Source organism: Tachypleus tridentatus, chromosome 2, assembly GCF_004210375.1.
Source record: "Tachypleus tridentatus isolate NWPU-2018 chromosome 2, ASM421037v1, whole genome shotgun sequence".
NCBI lineage: Eukaryota > Metazoa > Arthropoda > Merostomata > Xiphosura > Limulidae > Tachypleus > Tachypleus tridentatus.
In genome coordinates this window covers 126,243,073-126,263,694 of record NC_134826.1, presented here as the reverse complement: position 1 = coordinate 126,263,694, position 20,622 = coordinate 126,243,073, and the positions used below count along the sequence as shown (strand labels likewise).

Below are 20,622 nucleotides of genomic sequence, written 5' to 3'. Positions count from 1 at the left end.
AAGCTAATTTTATGATGGCGTTTTTCATTCTTTTTTTATTTTTAAAATAAAATCTTCTTCATAGTGGAGCCAATAAAGTAAAACTATCCATGTGAAATATACCATGGTATAAGTAAGCATTTGTTGGTAGGATTTATTTGTTTTAAAGTAAAGGCACATTGAACCGCTAGGGGGAACCGAATCTTGGATTTTAGCGTCGTAAGTCTGTAAGCTTACCGCTGTTTCTTCTGGTGACACTTTGGTAAAAATGAAATAATAAAAAAACATTATACCCTTCCTCGCTGTGTTTCAAATATATTTCTCTAAGGAAGAGAAAAAATGTATCAACCACTATTTTAGATTTATTATGTTGTATTAATGGTTCGTTTTCAAGAAAAACATGGCGCATTGATTTTGTTTCTGAGTGTTGTCGGATCCCTGACGTTACACCATTGTTACGACCGGCATACGACATAAAATTAAAAAAAAAGATCTACTTTAGAAGATTCTATAATTTTTTTAAATGTTCCTGTTTACAAGGTGGTTGTAACTTCTGCAGTATTGATGGTTGCATGGCCTAATTTATTAGCAACATCAATCTCACTTAAGAAATAACCATACTGTAGGTTCGGCTAAATGGGGTGCTGTAAACCTAATGGTAACAGAATCAATCAAATCAGGCCCACGTGGAGAGAAAGCAAACTCGAGAGACTGAAATATCCACCAGGCACATTATATAGTCCTGAATCATGGGGCGTATTTTACGACCAAATTCTAGGAGTAGACTAAAACAGCTTTCTTCTTTTACACTATGGATAATGACCCCAATCTAACAGTGGGGAAGGAATCCTAGCAAGAAAATTATACATACAAGATAAATAAGTTTAACTAGAAGCAAGTTCTTGCTGATTTTGTTTTTTTTTTTTAACACATCCAGTAGCCATTAAATGTTTGCGTACGTGGATAAGACAATTTAAACAAATAAAGCTTGAAATCAAATTCTTAACTTCGAACAAAATTAGAGCAGTAGGCGTTTTTTGTTGTTTTAATTCATGAAAGCATTAACTGGTTATCAAAATTTTTCGCATGTCTGGGTTTACACAACTAGAGAGATGACATCTTAGAACATTAGATAAACAGTCCAAACGAATGGTATGACTTCGACGAGACACGACCATCCAACAAGTAACCTCTACCTGTGAAATTTACCTCCACTATATATTTTCCGTTTCCTGGACAGCATTCAATATGTTCTTGCGCACATTCATATCATTTGCAAATATATGGGATATGATAATCATTATCATAAAAGAAAGTATGTTGAGGCACCGAAAACCATTAACGTGTCCATCTCTTTATGAAAAACAACAACAGAAAAAAAACACTAAAATAAACAAGTTTGATTTTACATGTAATGGTAACGAAAGATCATTCTGAACGAAGTATGCATCCTCTTATAACTAAGACTTTGTAGCCCTTTAATCGACCTGATCATTCTTGTAGAAAAGGATTTTCTGTACAAAACACATTGTTTTCTTGTAATGACAGCTTATTATGGTAGCATAACTTCATTTTCTTCTTTGAATAAAAGTACTTTTTAACTTAAAACTGACAAACAGAAAATAACTTGTCTGTTCACAGTGTTACGAACGTGATCAGATTTATCCTACCAACAAAGTGTTTGTTTATAAAGCTACTATTGATCAAGGCGTCAACAATAGTGCTCATTTATGGTTCATAGTTATATAAATTCTTTATTTTACTGGATTTAACACAAAGAAATGCGAAAGCTATCTGAGCTAGAAGTTTCTAATTTTGAGCTGATAGACTTTCAATATCTGATGCAAAACTAAAACATGCACTTATTGAGAACAACAGAAAAGTAAGTTCTTTTTAATTGTAGTTACAAAATTAGCTCAACTGATTAACAACAAAGAGACACTATCTATAGTTACAAAACTAATCCAACCGACTAACAACTAGGAGGCACTAGCTAGAGTTACAAAATTAACCCAACTGATTGAAAACAAGTAAATACTAACTGGAGTAACAAACCTAACTCCAACTGGTTAAAAACAAGTAAATACTAACTGGAGTTACAAACCTAACTCCAACTGGTTAAAAACAGGGTGAAACTGACCGAAGTTACAACCTTAACCTGACGGACTAACAATAAGAAGACACCAATAGGAGTTACAAAAATAATCCAAATGGCCAAAAAAAAACAACAAAACAAACAATGACACGCTAATTGGTATTATGTACAATTGTAACTGCCTTGAAACAAGTAAACTTAAATGTGTAAAGTAAGTTGTATACAGTAATAAAACTAGATCTGCACTTGTCCTTTTATTGACATAAATAATAATAATTTTTGAGTTATACTTAAGCATCTGTACAGTACGGTTAACAATAAGCTGCTCTAGTTTGCTATTATGTTTATCAAGTCAGGAGGATCCAACATCATCTCGGAAAGACAAGGTACCAAACTAGAACAACTGTTGCTATTATGTTTATCAAGTCAGGAGGATCCAACATCATCTCGGAAAGACAAGGTACCAAACTAGAACAACTGTTGCTATTATGTTTATCAAGTCAGGAGGATCCAACATCATCTCGGAAAGACAAGGTACCAAACTAGAACAACTGTTGCTATTATGTTTATCAAGTCAGGAGGATCCAACATCATCTCGGAAAGACAAGGTACCAAACTAGAACAACTGTTGCTATTATGTTTATCAAGTCAGGAGGATCCAACATCATCTCGGAAAGACAAGGTACCAAACTAGAACAACTGTTGCTATTATGTTTATCAAGTCAGGAGGATCCAACATCATCTCGGAAAGACAAGGTACCAAACTAGAACAACTGTTGCTATTATGTTTATCAAGTCAGGAGGATCCAACATCATCTCGGAAAGACAAGGTACCAAACTAGAACAACTGTAATTACACACGAGTTAAACAAACGTGCAGAGGTTCTTCGAACAGTTATTTTTTCTCACAAAATTTCATGGACACAACAGCATACGAACAAAGAACAGCGCTAAATGGAGAGGAAATATAGGCACTGACAAAAAAAATTGCTTTGAGGTCTAATAGGAGAGTTTAGACAGTTGCGAATAGTTCATAACTTTGGAGAGATCACCACACCACGTATATGTATAATAGTTATTCGGGATTATTGTTTTACGGTAGCAAAAATAATTAAACTTATTTTTAAAGGGGAAGGCGTATTTTATTGGAGGCGATGCTTAGAATGGACTAAATCATACTTTAAAATTCAACTGAGAGACGTATCTTGCCACTACAATACGTGCCACGTATACAACATAATAAAAAGATAAAGGAGGCAAATAGTTTAAAAAGACTCTTTGTATCAGTAATGAACGTCACAAACGTAAGTAAATAAATTGGAGCCGGTTGAAAACTTAAACTGCTACAATAGACTAAGGGATCCACGAAAAAGATTAGGCTACGAGTAATTTAAACAAACAAGCTTGGCTCAGTTATAATACAATTAAACATCAGACACACAGTTCGAACTAATATAAAAGGTTTAAAATTCGTTTGTTGTTATTTTTTAACTTCGTGACGACAATCAGTGTTAGCTGTCCCTACTTAATTAGAAGTGATGCACTAGGGGGAATGCAGGTAGTCAACATCACCCCATCGCCAGCTCTTAAATTATTCTTTACCAACAAACAGTGATTTTGTTTGTTTTTGAATTTCGCGCAAAGCTACTCGAGGACTATATCTGCGCTAGCCGTCCCTAATTTAGCAGAGTAAGACTAGAGGGAAGGCAGCTAGTCATCACCACCCACCGCCAACTCTTGGGCTACTCTTTTACCAACGAATAGTGGAATTGACCGTCATATTATAACGCCCCCACGGCTGAAAGAGCGAGCATGTTTAATGCGACGGGGATTCGAACCCGCGACCCTCAGATTACGAGTCAAACGTCTTAAGCCACCTGGCCATGCCGGGCCTACAAACAGTGGGATTGACTATCACGTTATAATATTCCCATGGCTGAAAGGAAAAATATATTTGGCAACTTATTTCGATTCAATGACCTGAAGTTTGTGAATTGAGCGCCTCAACCATTCAAGGTTGTGCTATCATTATCAAAGAGTGCGTTAACACTTTCTATGTTGGTATAGCGTGGACACCTGTATTAAAGCAATATATAAAGCGTCTGGATATACGTCTCTACAAGTCATCAGAAGCTAGATATGAAGAGCTACCTCTACATATGCCGCTTTTTACTTACCGGAGTGTCCCAAAGTCGAAAACCGGAGAACAGCCAGAACCGAGATTTCTTACTTTAATTCATCATCATCATCTTTCTTCAGTAGGCCTAACACCTACCTAAGCGTTATAATGTTACGATCAATCCCACTATTCGTCAAACTTACAATTCCAGTGATATGTCCACTTCCATTCCTATCTTGCTTGGCTTCTTTATCAAACTCAGAAGGCGGCCTTACATAGAATGTTCTATTTATTTAGCAAAACCTTTCTTTCCTAATACTTGTACTGTATATACATTTGGTAGGTAGAGTTTATTTTTGCCTTAAACATAGGAAACGCTTGTAAATGACGAATTGACACATACTAATATTTTAAAATACTAGTTTCTGGTTAAACTGGCACCTATATAACTTTGAGATAGGTGTCCATGTACTAAAATACTTCATACAACTTGAGCTTATGATATAAATCATGTGATAAAGGATTACTTCGAACAAGGATCAGTTTCAGTGTCTGTTACATAGTAGTGTTAATAATAAATAACACTATGATTAAAGTAATTAAATTAAATATGATTATAAATTTATATATAACTAAAGAGAAAGATTTACTGTTGTTGGTTTTTTTTATTCTATATCGAACTTAATATCTGGTCAGAATTTAAAAACCAAATAAACGTGATTAGAATCTTTAACATAATTAATATGACTGATTTAATATGTCCCTAATTTAGCAGCGTAAGACTAGAGGGAAGGCAGCTAGTCATCACCACCCACCGCCAACTCTTGGGCTACTCTTTTACCAACTAATAGTGGGATTGACCGTCACATATAACACCCCCACGGCTGAAAGGGCAAGCATGTTTGGCGCGACCGGGATGCGAACCCGCGACCCTCAGATTACGAGTCGCACGCCTTAACGCGCTTGGCCATGCCGGGCCCACCATAAAAGAGCTGTGTTTTAGCAAACGTTATGTTCTGAGTAAAATTTGTAACAAACATCTTGAATTCTAACAGGTAACAAATTCGGAGCTTCCTTTTTGTTTTGTAAACGTAACTTTTAGTTTTTGAGAGAAATTTCTGTCTATTCGCAAAATTTTGTGTACGTGTGAGCGATGTTTTTGTAATGCATATTTGATTCCGCTAAATAAAAGTGGCAAACATAAGGCGGAGGACTTAGTCCTTAAAGTATTACAAACATAATGCGGAGGACTAAATTACAATACTTTAAGAGTCTACTGTTTTTTTTTCCTTTGCTGAACAGATTACATAAAACTGAAATTTGCACAAATGAATATCATGTAAGGGCATAAGTAATCCCCAGAAAACACGTACTGATGTTGTGTCTATACTTTCTACTGTGCAGTCTGCCGAAACGGCATAATACATACATCTGACACGAATGTTTTGAATGACATATGGCTCTGCGCACAATAGTGTCCGCTTTCTTCGGAATCCAGCTATGTTAAGGATATGACATGTCATACGGGATTTATCGTATATGTATTAAACGTAGATACATGTGGTAAATGGTTAATGTAAATATAACCATATACAGTCCCATGTTTATATAAGCACTTGAAACCAGTAAAAGCTTCATGTTTGTGTTATAAAGAGTACCACCACTTCCCGACACAAGTGTTAGTGATACATGTATAAAAATAATAAATAAGATACCGATTTCCTTTGGCAAGCTTTATATTATAGAAACGCGTACATTGTCACGTGCTCCGGGTTGTGTCGTGGGTATTTTTCCATGAACTGAATGAAACTCAAACTAAAAACTACCAATTATGAAGTGTCAGTAAAGTCCGTGGAAAATCCACTACAATAGCTGCAGAATATACCGGCTTACAAGAATTCCAGTGTTATTGTAATGCGAATAACACGCGTTACATCAAATACTTTCTTCCTGTTATAAGATGTACAGATATAAGTGAACCATGGCTTATTCTTACACGGCAATGCATAGTATAACTTATAAGCATAAGAAATACACACGTATATACCACAAGTATTTAAACTAATATGATGTTACGATTATAAAGGTATACAATACTTTCTCAACCATTGTTCCGAGCATACATCAAGTTTGACTTTTTACGAACAACGCGACGTGTTTCCTTTAAGGAAGACCTGTTCTTTCTCTCAGAATGTTTGATATTTACGCAGTTCAAGGCTTCTTTCTGTGCAAACTCAAAGAAAAATCAGGGCGTTGATTCAAGGCACATCATACTGTGTAAATGGACAGAAGCAGTGCAGCTACTGTAAACCCAGTCTGCATACCAGAGTGCTCAAAGCCTGCATTCAGCCACGTAAAATACCAGTTCAGTGCACGGGCTTATAGCGGCTCGCGCACGCTTTGTTCACTGGTCGTGATTCCCACGGTCTAGGGTGTCAATGTGAAGAAGGGGCAGAAGAATATACGGGGGTCTAACAAGCTGGTAAAAGAGGAACGTGAGTGTATAAAGATAGTGGCGGAATGATTGTCAAGTACACTACTGATACTTTATACTTTAAAATGTTCTGGAGACGGTGTTCGTTTTTGTTTTGTTTTTCCTACCAGAAAAGTGAAAGCCTACACGACTATGAAAAACACTTTTAAATGCATTGCACAGCTTGCTGTCTTATAAGAGATGTTTTGTTTGTGTCTGTCTAAAGGAAAACCATTTAGATATATATTTCAACTTTAATTTAAGAAGAAAAAAACAACAACTAGGGTTGAAAGTTTCCCTTCTCAAAAAAATAAAGTTTAGCGTTTGCGCACTAAACGCAAGAATAATTTTCACAATACTTGTTGTTTAATTTTTATAAATTATGTAATTCTAATCATATGTTAGAAAGAAATGTCTGATACATATCTAAGTCTAGCTTCAGAGTTGGAGTTGCGCGTGGCCCATCGGCTAACATGATTGGGCTGTGGATCAGAGTTCGCACTTCGCATCCCGTTGCCGTAAAATCACGCCCTACCCTTCATAACCCGTATGTGCGATATAAGAGTGACCGTCAAACACTTCTATTGGGATATATATGAGCAGTCACAGTTGATGATGGGAACTTTTGACAAATTGGTTTTCCTCTAGTTTACCTATTCAAAATTAGAGACCAGTCGACTAGGCAGAACAACCATATGCGGGTTTACTAACTTTACTGGTTAGTGTGCAGATTAAAATCACTGATTATTTAGTTCCATCACCTTAACATGGCAGTTACATAATCCACTAAATACAGCAGAGGAGTAATAGACAGTGAACACACGTGGTCTTACCGAATTAAGTAAAGTTAATTCTAAATTACTTATTTTATAAACAATGGCGAAATTTATTAACAATGAAGCCAACTATACCTTTAATGGCTCTTAATTTTACGCTCCCATTATACCTTAGAAACTTACCTTCAAATTTACCTAAGTAAGTTACACTGAATCTGATACATTTAATGTTTTTCAATTCCATATGCAGGTTCAAATGGGTTTTGCATGGGTTTCTGTTCCATTAGTAAGTTGAATCTCACACAGTACTGAAGATTACCTTGTTAACAGAAACTATCCAGTTCAATAACATTGGTTTATGTTTGTTTGTTTTGAATTTCACGCAAAGCTACACGAGGGCTATATGCGTTAGCTGTCCCTAATTTAGCAGTGTGAGATTAGAGAAAAGGCAGGTAGTCATCACCACCCACCGCCAACTCTTGGGCTACTCTTTTATCAATGAATAGTGAGATTGAAAGTCACATTATTATAATGCCCCCACAAATGAAAGGGAGAGTATGTTTGGTGTGACGGGGATTTGAACCTTCAACCCTCAGATTGGTAGACGAGCCTGTAACAACTTGGCCATTCTGGGCCTCGAGGAGATCAGTCATAGTTGGGATAAACAAGTTGTCTGCAATAATATACCCGGTACAAAACGTGTGATCACATATGATTTCATTGACTCGCCTATTACATAGTAGAAGATTGGTCCTAAAGCATTTACATATGGCACAGTGGGGGTCTGCCCATCGCCTGACACTACCATTCCAAATATGTCAATCTTATAAATTTACTGGTGAAGCTATCATAAGCCTTTCATTTAATGTTTTTGTAGTTGCTGTTTTCTTTTGTTGTTTTTGCAAAATTAGCTTAATAGTTTTAATAACCGAAGATTCGTAAATAAAAAGTGTGGGGAAGGTGTCTGGTAGACGTGAACACATAACCTCTGGAACTTTCATGAAAGTGTATGAAAACACTTGAGCGATATAATATCGCTAAATAGATTACACCGATGATTAATTAGTGATTTTGTTAGTCAGTCTGTCTGCTATTCAGATTTGTAAATTTCAATTTTGGGTTTCAACGAAGTGCTAGAGATACAAGAAATACCATACTTGCGAGACAATTAGCAAGTAGTTTTCTTATTGAAATGCCACTTATTCACAAAGATAGGCTTACTATAGTCACGTGAAACTTGTAGAACTTGTACAACTCCTTAAGATGAACAACAACAACAAACTTTATTTATCATTAAATGAGCTAGACTTTGCTTCTTTATTTTTGAGGAATAATCTAAAAGCACTCGCCCAACAACAGAAACCATTACAACAAGTTTCATCTATTGGAAGCTAAAGGAAATGTTTTTTCGGTTTTAAAGTAATAGTATACACTCAACCAATGGCTGAAATGCACGAGAAGGTTCAAAGGTAAGTTGAGATATATCCAGGTGCTGTTTTCCTTTCAAGAACAACTGTTCTAAATAATTTTACATATAACAGCATCAATATAAAAGCAAACTAGTCACATAACATGACTTAAGATAATTAAATAACTTAAATATATTTAAGACAATTCGATAATGTTACTTAACGATACGTAAAGGCAGTTTAAATTAACTTTTAGTCTATCTTCAAACACTAACAATTTAAAGGAAAATAAATAAAGCATATGGAAATACTATGGAAGTCCGGGAAAGGGGTGGACAACTGTAATAACATTTTAATTTCATATAAATGATATAAACTATTCAGTCATCGGGTATCAAACTTTTGTTACTGACATCCACTTCCCAGAACATGTGTTTACAGTATAAACTTTAATGCAGGCCTGATTAATCTAACATTTACCTCGGATGTTTATTTATTTATTATTCATGAAAAAACTACTAAATGCATAAAACGCATCAACGTTTAATTAGAACAAAGCTTTTACTTTGAATTAAATTCTACACTTTACGTGACATAAAAGTTAAACAGTGAAAAAATCTGGTTATTAAATTATCTACTATGGTTACTGAATAGTAATTCTTGGTTCTCTTCCCTCGCGTTGTTTTCTGTTTGTTTATAAACAAACACTTATTTATTATTGGTTTAATGCCACAATTCGATTGGCTTTTAAGACGTTCTAAATATGTCTTGATCAAATATTTGGTTCGATAGTAAAGTAAGTATATTTACTTTGAAAATTTGTCTTCTTAAATTCATTAATGATCTTAAAATTCCGGAAGTAGACATTCAGTGTAAAATAAACTCCGGTTATAATCAGATAACTAAAGTCACTTGAAGACCACATTATTCTCTGTAAGTGCCTTAAAATATCAGAAAGAAATTCGTTAAAATTTATAATATATGTTTAATAAATGGCTTAAAAGTGAGAATAACTATACAAAACAACAACAAAGAAAACAGATGTGGTGAAGATCGTAAATTAATACATGTGACGTTGCCAACAGTTTTACTTATGTATAGACCTATTGCCTAAGTTACTACTGCATGTTTGTATGTATATTAATACATATAATGATACATGTTATATCGGGGCGACAAAGGGTTGCCAATCTCTCTCTTTTTTTTTTTTTTTTACCAAATGCTTGACTTTCATATAACTCACTTAAAACTCATCACGGGAGTAACCCGTATATTTAAATGGGTATTGACATACCTATCTACAAATACCAAGGGCAGTTTTGTCTTAACCCTAAGTGATATCACAATAGGTTTAGTCGGCGTTTAATCTGCTTACAAAACAGCCACTATCCATTCTTTCTCTCCCGTATTTAACATCACGTATTCAAAACCAAGATCCCAGTGGAACATGCCTCTAGGTAACAATAACTGGTCTACCATGATTTTAAGAGGGGACAGTGTGTTGAAGCACTTTTAAATTCCATCCGTAAAAGGCTTCTGTAAGTGTTAAAAAATCAATTGGAACGTTTAGTAGAGCAGTTTACAAAAACTCTCTTAAACGTTTGGTAAATAATAAAACAGATTCGGTGCCCTATGGCAACAGTTGCCTGTCAATGACAAGAGTGCCATCTGTGCCTATAAATCTGAGTGAAGACAAGAGCAACCGACATCTCTTATCTGTAACCAAAATATAATCGTGTTCCAAAATATTCCATCTGCCATGATATGTGCAATAAAGAGTGAAGATACAAATATTTAAAGTGAGAAAACTGAACTTTAAAATAATGCAGGTTGGGTATAAAAATAATCAGTACCAGAACCGTATGTCTTTGGCGGACGTTGTTTTATATTTTTTTTCACTTCTTCTATATATAATTCTGGCGTATAAAAGGTTCATGTCCAACTACTAATAGTAGTATATAATATGTAAAAACTTCTATAAAGAGCAAAAGATGCAGATATGCAAAAACATATGCATCTTTCTTACATCATTCTACTAAGATTGTAGAAAAACGTGCTATTTCGAACATTAACATACACATGTACAGAAAATACTTTGATTTTAAAGATACAAACAGTTCATTTCAGGAAGTGTTTATTCGGGTGAAGCGTACGTAAATACATGTACTACTAGTCAGTTCGGTGAGTGATTGCAATATGAAATGAATGAATTATAAAAATTTATGCTGACAAAAGAAATAATTCTGTTACACAATCATCATTGACGTAAATTTGAAACAAAATCACTGAACTCACTGAAGACTCCACGAAGAAACTCGTTGAGGTTGTGCGTATATATAAAGAAAGGTATGTCTCACAAATCAGTTCCATCTGCTGGTTTATGATTTGTTTTGGATATCACCATAAATCAATTATTATTCGTCTTATCATACAAAATTGATAAACTTAAGTGAGCTGCGAGTCTTAACAATACTTATAATTTACATAATACGATTGTTTGTTTGTTTGTTTTTCTTTTTGCAAAGCCACATGGGGCTATCTGCTCAGCCCACCAAAGGGAATGGAACCCCTGATTTTAGCGTTGTAAATCCGGAGACATACCGCTGTACTAGCTGGGGGGCACATAATACGATTACTTCAGTTTTAGGTAAATGTTATTCCTGAATCTCCGTCACACCAAACATGCTTGTCCTTTCAGCTGTGGGGGTGGAGCGTTATTATGTGACGGTCAATCCCACAACTCGATGGACCAGCTAGCTGCCTTCCCTCTACAGGATAACCCGTAAGTCCCTACCCATCCATATGTTATTATGTTATATTCAATTACGCATGTATTATAAAATTGTTTCTTTTTTTCAGTGAAATATGGCCGATGTAAGCCCATTTACACTTAAAGAGCGTATTGTGCATAATATTATGCAGCGAGAATGAGGGACGGCACGGAGATACACTGGATACATAAGATATATGGATGGGTACGGACTTACGGGCCACACTGTAGTCTTACGCTGCTAAATTAGAGACACCTACGCAAATAGCCCTCGTGTAGCTTTGCGCGAAATAAACTAACAAATAAATAAATAGGTTAAACGAAAATGCTTAAATTCATTGACGTAGTAACAATTGTAATTTGAGCTTTATTGTCCTATTATTATTCAAATTACAATGACTTGGTGAACCGAATTTCTGCCCAGAAGAAGACGAGACTTGTCAGACCGTGTCTTAAGCATTTATTAGGTCAATTACTTTCACTTAGCTGTTAAATGCTGTCCGTTGAACTATTATTTCACTTCATTATGTTTGTTTGTTTGTTTTGGAATTTCGCACAAAGCTACTCGAGGGCTATCTGTGCTAGCCGTCCCTAATTTAGCAGTGCAAGACTAGAGGGAAGGCAGCTAGTCATCACCACCCACCGCCAACTCTTGGGCCACTCTTTCACCAACGGAAAGTGGGATTGACCGTCACATTATAACGCCCCACGGCTGGGAGGGCGAGCATGTTTGGCGCGACTCGGGCGCGAACCCGCGACCCTCAGATTACGAAGCACACGCCTTAACGCGCTAGGCCATGGCAGGCCCCACTTCATTATGAATGAGTGAACTATCTTGGCGAACAGACAACCTTTACTTTTTCTCTTTAGAAGATAAAACGTTTTGTGTAATTCAAACTTCGACACCAACTTCAACAAATAACTGTATTTTTCATACCACTTATTAAACCCACAAACCACTCCCTCCTGCGAAGATCAGGCAACTTTGTGAGAGTATATCCTTGAATTACCAAAGAAATTTTTATTTTAGTTTTAACCAGTTTGCCATTTAACACTAAATTATAATGCCGAACGAAGGCAAAAATAAACTAGACAATTTCTGCGGTTTTGCTATTTATTACACAGTCATTACATCTTCACTTTAGTCGGCCAACTTTTCAATGATTTTCATTAGAACAACCTTTATGGATTGATTATTACTAGTGGTCACTAAGGCAACTGTTATAAGTTATCACTAGTTGATCACTAAGGAAACTGTTGTAGGTCATCAATAACTGACCACTGAATAAACTGTTATTGATTATTGCTAGCTTATAATCAGCTCCAGCTTTAAAGCGCACGATATCATAGTTTTAAACAGAAGTCACGTAGTCCACATTCAACGTGATCGTTGTTGATCCAGCTGTTGTTTATAATGGAAAATGACACTTCAGAAAGTCTTCCTTGACACTTTTATATATTTGAGGAGTTTAAAAAAACGAAGCCAACGTATAATGTTTTTTCACCCGTTGGTTTATCACATTACAAACAATCTAACTTACGTCATGCACATCATATAGCATATCCGTTGTGATAACTTGCCTTTAAACATAAAAATGATTTAAATATCATTATTTGTTGACACTAACAAATAGAAACAAAGTTAGGGCCATTACGTTTCACACCAGTGCATTGCATTTCTGTGTGAACAATTAAAAATGTTCAAATCTCTTTTTACATTCGGAAAATTGTAATTAAAAGAAAACGAAACTCACTTGCAGTGCGATTCTCCGCGCAGGTTGACCACGTAAGAAGCTTCGTTTTTACACGGACTTGGAGAGCAGGAAACCATCACTGAAACAGATAAACAAACAATTCAAATGGACAAGTTTAGTAAAGGATTAAAAACTGGAGATTTCTCATAATGTCAGATTTAATTTTAGTTACTGAAATAGTATTCTTATTAATTGAAGACAAATACATGCATGTTTTTCGTTTCGCATGCTACTAACATTAATTTTTATTTATTTTTGTTTTCCAAAATTATTTATCTCTAACGTAGTACTATTTAATATTAACAGTTGAGAACTTTATAATGTTATAACAAAAAGAAGCAAGATTATTATTTTGATGTTTTTGCATTGTTATTTTTTTCCCCTGGTAACACATACTAAATTTTATTATGTAAAAACTTATGATTATATGATTATATCTCAGCTGTTCATGGTATTTAAGATGTTTTTTTTAATTACATAGACTACATTATTCTCGTGAAGCATTAGCACATGTTTTGGCTTGACACGGTCGCATTAGCATGGCTTGCATGCTGAGAGCGTTTCGCACAATAAAGTTTGGCTTTCACCTCATTAATTAAAATCCTCCCCCCTTTCAAACATTCTGTGTATACAGTCTATAAACACACATACGCACATGCGTATATCATTGTACATAATGACATGGAAATTTGATATAAAATGAAACACATGTGCCCGGCATGGCCAGGTTGGTTGAGGCGTTTGACTCGTAATTTGAAGGTCGCGGGTTCTCATCCTCGTGGCACCAAACATGCTCGCCCTTTCAGCCATGGGAGCATTATAATGTGACGGTCAACCCCACTATTCGTTGGTAAAAGAGTAGCCCAAGAGTTGGCGGTGAGTGGTGATGACTATCTGCCTTTTCTCTAGTCTTACACTGCTAAATTAGGGGCGGCTAGCGCAGTTAGCCCTTGAGTAGGTTTGCGCGAAATTAAAAAAAAGAAGAAAGAAACATACATATACGCACATGCGTATATCATTGTACATAAGAACATGGACACTTGATAGAAAATGAAACACACACACCCGACACATAGGCAGCTGTATAATGTGAGATGAAATATGGACTGGTTTAAATATTTTTTAATCAGTATGAACGTAACATGAACACACGTGTAAACAATGAGCTTAAATTAAAACCAGAAAGTAAATAAAACGTTTCAATAAATGCCAACCACTTTCCACTTATAATTCTATGAAACCATAAGCGAAAGAAAAGAATACAACTGGTACATAGCCCGTCAAAAGTTACGGAGCAAATACTACCACCCCCACACCATAATATTATACTCTAATCTCACATAACTGAAATAAATTTTACGAACCCAAGCTTGACCAATAAGGAGACAGGAAAGTGCAGTTCAGGGAATCAAATGTCCGTAAATTCCTCTGTGAGCCAATTAAAATTACGATAATTCATGAAACAAATTAGTTACATATTCATAGCATAAATGGCAGTAAAAATCAGTTAGATTGATACCTTCTGATATATATATAAACTAATGCATTTTGGTACGACTAGGTGCTAACAATGTCTTTTATGTCATGTTCTTAAGCCACAAAGGTATAATTAATATTGTGGCTAGTCCATGAACTGAAAATATAAAATGATTATTTTTATTTTGTTTGTTTGTTTAATTTCGCGCAAAGCTATACGAGGGATACCTGCACTAGCCGTCCCTAATTTTGCAGTGTAAGACTAGAGGGAAGGCAGCTACTCATCACCACCCACCGCCAACTCTTGGGCTACTCTTTTACCAAAGGATAGTGGGATTGACTGTAACATTATAACGCCCCCACGGCTGAAAGGCGAGCATGTTTGATGTGACCGGGATTCTAGCCTGCGACCCTCAGATTACGAGTTGAGTGCCTTAACCCGCCTGGCCATGCCGGAACTAATATAAAATGAAATGCACAAAGAACAAAAACAAAACTTTAAAAATATTTGTTGATTTCTCACTGTAGAGCCTCGGTTGGTTAAACGTGTTATTGGTTTTTAACAACTAGGGGATATAACAGGAAATAGCTTAATTAAAAAACGATTTAAGCTTAAATTTGAATCAATATTTTTATTTTCATGATAAATCTTATGCACTTTGCTCTAGGTTTGGCGATCCCACATGACCCCTTTTTCTTTAGGTTTGTTATAAAAAACACACACTACATTTATAAGATTTCACGGCACCCCATCCTCACGGCCCTCTTGTATCCCTGTCGATAAATTCATAAGGAATAGATAATAATCGAATTATTCTGTCTGGACAAATGCACTTTGGCTTTTATGACTCGTCCCATTTCGAAAAATCAAGCGTCACCTGACATTTCCTGTTTTTTTATACAAGTTAAATGTATCAACCACACAACATTACACTCCCAATACCAAGGATCAACAGGCCTGCCTGAATACAACAGTGGTCTAGACGATATATGTACGTATCTTTATGTGTGTGTATGTCTATATATATATACGTTTCATTCCAGCAGGGCCCGGCGTGGCCAGGTGATTAAGTTACTCGACTCATAATCCGAGGATCACGGGTTCGAATCCCTGTCACACCAAACATGCTCGCCCTATCCGCCGTGGGGGCATTATATTGTAACAATTAATCCCGCTATTCGCTGGTAAGAAGAGTAGCCCAAGAGTTAGCGATGGGTGGTGATGACTAGATGCCTTCCCTCTAGTCTTACACTGTTAAATTAGGAACGGCTAGCGTAAATAGTCCTCGTGTAGCTTTGCGCGAAATTCAAAACAAACCAAAATCATTCCAGCCATAGACTGGCGGGCCACTGAAGTAATGCGCCCTCTCTCGAGCTATAAGATGCGACTATAAAAGTAGAGAAAAATTAACGATGGGTGATTAAGAATATATACATATATATATATATACCACCAAGAACAACAACAGTTGTGGTGTGAATCAGATTAAAGAAGTGAATTGCAATTATTATCAATTTTATACGGGTCATTTGCAAACCAAAATTTCAACGAAGTAATTCATATCTACTTCTATTTCATGATAAATAAAGGAATTTTCTAAACATTCGTCTACTCCTCAAGTATGTATTACGTTGATGAAATATTGTAGAATAGCACAGAGATCATAAAAGTCATTCTATTGTTTTATTTGTTCCTAAAGAGTCTGTTTAGTTAAGCGTTAACGAGTTTTAACACTTCCCACATTTCAACCGTATGGGAGTTATAATGTGCGGTCAATCCCACTATTAATTGGTAAAAGAGTAGTCCAAGAGTTGGCGTAGGTGGTGATGACTAGCTGCCTTCCCTCTAGTCTTATACTGCTAAATTAGTGACGGCTAGCGCAGACAGCCCTCGTGTAGCTTTACGTGAAATTAAAAACAAACAAGAAAACACTTAGAACAACCTGGTGATAACATTTCGACCTATTAATACTAATCTTCATTAGGTTTGTTTGTTTGAAGTTAAGCGGAAAGTTACGTAATGGGCTACATGTGCTCTGCCCGCCACAGGTATCGAAACTTGGTTTCTAGTGTTGTTAGTCTGCAGACTGTACCACTTAGGGGTGTCTTTATCAGGTTTGATGTTGGCAGTAAAGTTGTGTTTTGTGCAGGAAAATATTTTCTCAAACGCAGAAAGCCTAAAAATAAATACGTAACTTAAGACCTGTAATTATTGAACACAATTGAGATGTGGTCAATATCTGAAACAATAAGTGAATTTGGTCAACCTAAAATAATCTGAACAGGTTTATTGTTGTTTTGTCACTTTTTGCTTCTTTCCTGTGATTGTGAAACTTCACCAGATTTCCATGTATCTCTCTCATCCTAGTATTTGTAAATAAACCATCAAAGGTATGGCTGTACATTTCTGACTCCAGTTTTAACCGCTGTTATATATTACTTATGAATGTAACTAGCATGGTAGTAATAGCGCGTGTTTCATAACTGCCCTATCGTTCAAGTAAAAAATAAAAATAATACAAGTTTGTGTTTCTACTTGCGAACACGACATTGTTCCTACACATTAAACATCCGATTCTAGCAAACAATGTAATTTCTATGGATCTTTATCCACCTCCCCAAATCTTATTTCTGTCTGTCTTCTGAGTCACGAGGACGATGATGACACCTCGTGACATTCCTAAAAACTACTTCCTGCAACCATGTGACGATAATGATCATTGGCACAGGAAATTCGGAGAACATGCACATGTAAGACAAAAGGAAATGCAACTGATTGGTCTCAATTAACCAAACTAATACACATTCGTAATTACATATGTAGGCAATAACTCAATGAAAATAAGTTTTCCTGAGAAAACACATCATATGTTATTTCCACATGTGGTTGGAAATTCCGTACAAAGATCTAATCCTGTTTTCCCTCCACTTCTGTATCACCTGTTTTTGGTTTGTTTGCTGATCTTCTCCTGTGTAAGTTTTCTTTGGAACTAAGCTGGAAAGTTGCACACTGATATACATGTATATGCCGGGATGAAATCTATTTTATTTATAATAAGAGACGTACGAAACAGAAAAGACATGTTATTTCTCGTTCTCACTGCGTAACACACCTTTCCCTTTGCACTGCTATAAATCTAATATAGCAATTAGAATTTTTTTAAAGTAATCCTAGTGCTTCTGTTTATACAGTTACCAACATAATTTCCAGTTCTGATCACCGTAACTAGTGAACAGCCTGCCAGACTATAAATTTTTGGATTCATGGTCCTTGAAATGTTGACAGCAAACGCGCTCTCCACTTTGAAGCTGTGTGTGCTTTATAAGATGGTGGTATATTTCTATTATTCGATTAAAGTAACCTGAGAACTGATGGTAGGTGCTCTTGGTTAGCTGCCTTCCCTCTTGTCTTATCAGATCAAACGTAGGGTGACGAGCTTAGCACGAACTTCCTAAACAAAATCTATGTAGGTAACTTGCTTTGTTATTGAGAGTATGCATTTCGTTTTGAAGCATAAGGTTTAATATCAATTAAATGTCTTTCAAAAAATATAAGTTATCAAATACCAACTCACTTTTATAACCTTCCGAAGAGAAAAAAAAAGAAACACGAAATAAAACGTTGTTCGTAATTCTAAATAATACATTAAATTACCGGGATTAAGTTTGGTGTGTGTGTGTGAAAATAATTTGTGGCAATAACTGGACCTGGGCTCATAATCACAGGTACTGAGCGTACAATCTGAAAGCAAGGAAAATGTATTGAGAGGAAAACAGTAGTAAAATCAAAGAACGTACATGCACACAATAAATAAGTACAACAACTAAAATACAACAAACAGAAACAGGCGAAAGGAAGTATAGTCATGTTTCGCCCTCATAAGTGTTGTCTTGTGATAAAAGTCGCCAACTATGGCGTTGAGCTGACCGTGAGAGCTTGACTCACAAGGCTGGCGGAACGTGCATCCGTGAGTCCGTGTCACAGGTTCGAGTGAAGCTTGAGAAACGGAAGCCAGTTGCCTTGTTAACAATATTCGTCGATAGAATTAGTGGTTATCACAACCATCACATTCGTGTGTGTTGAACAATATTGTATTCTGTGATACGTGTTTTAGTTTACATAGAAACTATATTTTTATGTTTTGGAAATTACCTTGACCTTTGATCACGAAATTAACACAGTTCTTTTCTGTTTTTAAGAGAATTGATCTATGAAGTTTTATCAAATTTTCGTTTTTAGAACTATGTAAATTAGAGGTCCAAAGACGGACAGACAACACCATCGTTGTATTCCACCTTCTGAATCGTTTCCATCGAGGAAAAACAAATCTTACTAATTTCGATACACCAATATTGATATTTATTTTGATAACAGGTTGATTGAGTGATTGATTGTTTGGAATTAAGCACAAAGCTACACAATGGGCTATCTTTGCTCTGCCAACCACGGGGGTATTGAAATCCTGTTTTTAGCGGTGTGAGCCCGTAGATATCTAGCTGTGCCACTGAAGGGGGGACGAAACAAGAGGAAACGCATCTTATTTTAAACATAAAATGTATTGTTAAAATTTATTTAACACGTGTATAACTGTTGGAACAATAACTGTTTTGAATGTTTGCCTAGAACTAAAAGTATAGTGTAAAAAACGATGCGTTTAGAGAAAATTCAATAATCTATAACAATATGAATTACATTACCTTAAGATGACCAGATAATAGATGTAATACGAAACAAAAGAAAAAAAAACTTTTGTTTATACACAGTTTCGCTCAATTTCTCCTTGTATTAGAGTAAAATGTACTAAAAGTTAAAGCTGTAACTTCAGATACTTTCTGAAGTAACAAAACGTTAGTTAAAACTTAAACAAAACTATCAGAATTGCTGTTGTCCAAGTGTTAGGATTAGAAATATATCAAATATTTACCAAGTTATAAAATACTGTGTTTAAAAGCTAGGAATAAGGGTTGCCATAAGATTATCTGGCCACACGACAGTTGTATTTTACGTTTTCAGAACACACCTACCTCGGATAAAACTTGGGACGAGCGCGATCACTAAGAAAGTAACCTGAACATAAACATTCGGTAGATGTAGCATTGTTGTAAAAAAAAAAAAATACTCTCACTGATACGCAAGTTAGTCGTTTATAGAGCCATCTTGAACACGCACTGAGATTGTTGTAATAGGATCACAAAACTGCACACGTACGTAAAATAAACTTTATCCAAATAATACTTCGTCTAAAAAGGTTTTTACTACAGTTGCTCTCCTCCCAACCTCTTTCCACTGACTTCTAAACTGTTCTGACTGCTCATTTCATCACGGCATTTCGGCATTATTCCGTAGAGCTGAGACTATCTTGTATCCTTCCGCACCTTTAAATTTTTCTAGTTGTCCCAGCGATTTTGATGCACTATCTTTTAGCTTATATTTTAAATTTTCTTAAACAAAGCTAGTAAAACCTATTTTAATCATAAGTTTACATTTCAACGTTTTTTATCAATAATAAGCATACGCTCTATCTTCTTTCCAAGTTTAGGTTTCGGTGAACGTTGATATAAGATTATTACGCGAGTGCGCTAAATCGGCTTCAGACGCGTTGTACAAAGAACGTTTCAGGACCGCTTATACACGACACTGTTTGCTAACGAGGTAGAGAGCTGGTGAGAACAGTATTAAATTAAATAACAAAATGTGAAAAATTAATTACAGGTAAAATGAAAGATTTGAAGTATAATTAACGAAGTACAGTTTCTTTGAAAGCGAAGTC

General features: G+C 35.7%; 1 protein-coding gene across 1 annotated transcript in view; it reads right to left on the bottom strand.

Moving 5' to 3' along the window:
* Positions 1-20,158, bottom strand: part of LOC143245041 (uncharacterized) — a 78,316-nt gene extending 58,158 nt beyond the window's left edge. Inside the window, exons 1-2 of the mRNA XM_076490827.1 lie at positions 19,877-20,158; positions 13,376-13,454 (exon numbers count right to left, since the gene is read on the bottom strand). Coding sequence (XP_076346942.1) covers positions 13,376-13,454; positions 19,877-19,949 — 152 coding nt within the window. The 5' untranslated portion in view covers positions 19,950-20,158. The remainder of the gene's footprint in view (positions 1-13,375; positions 13,455-19,876) is intronic.
* Positions 20,159-20,622: the final 464 nt, after the last annotated feature.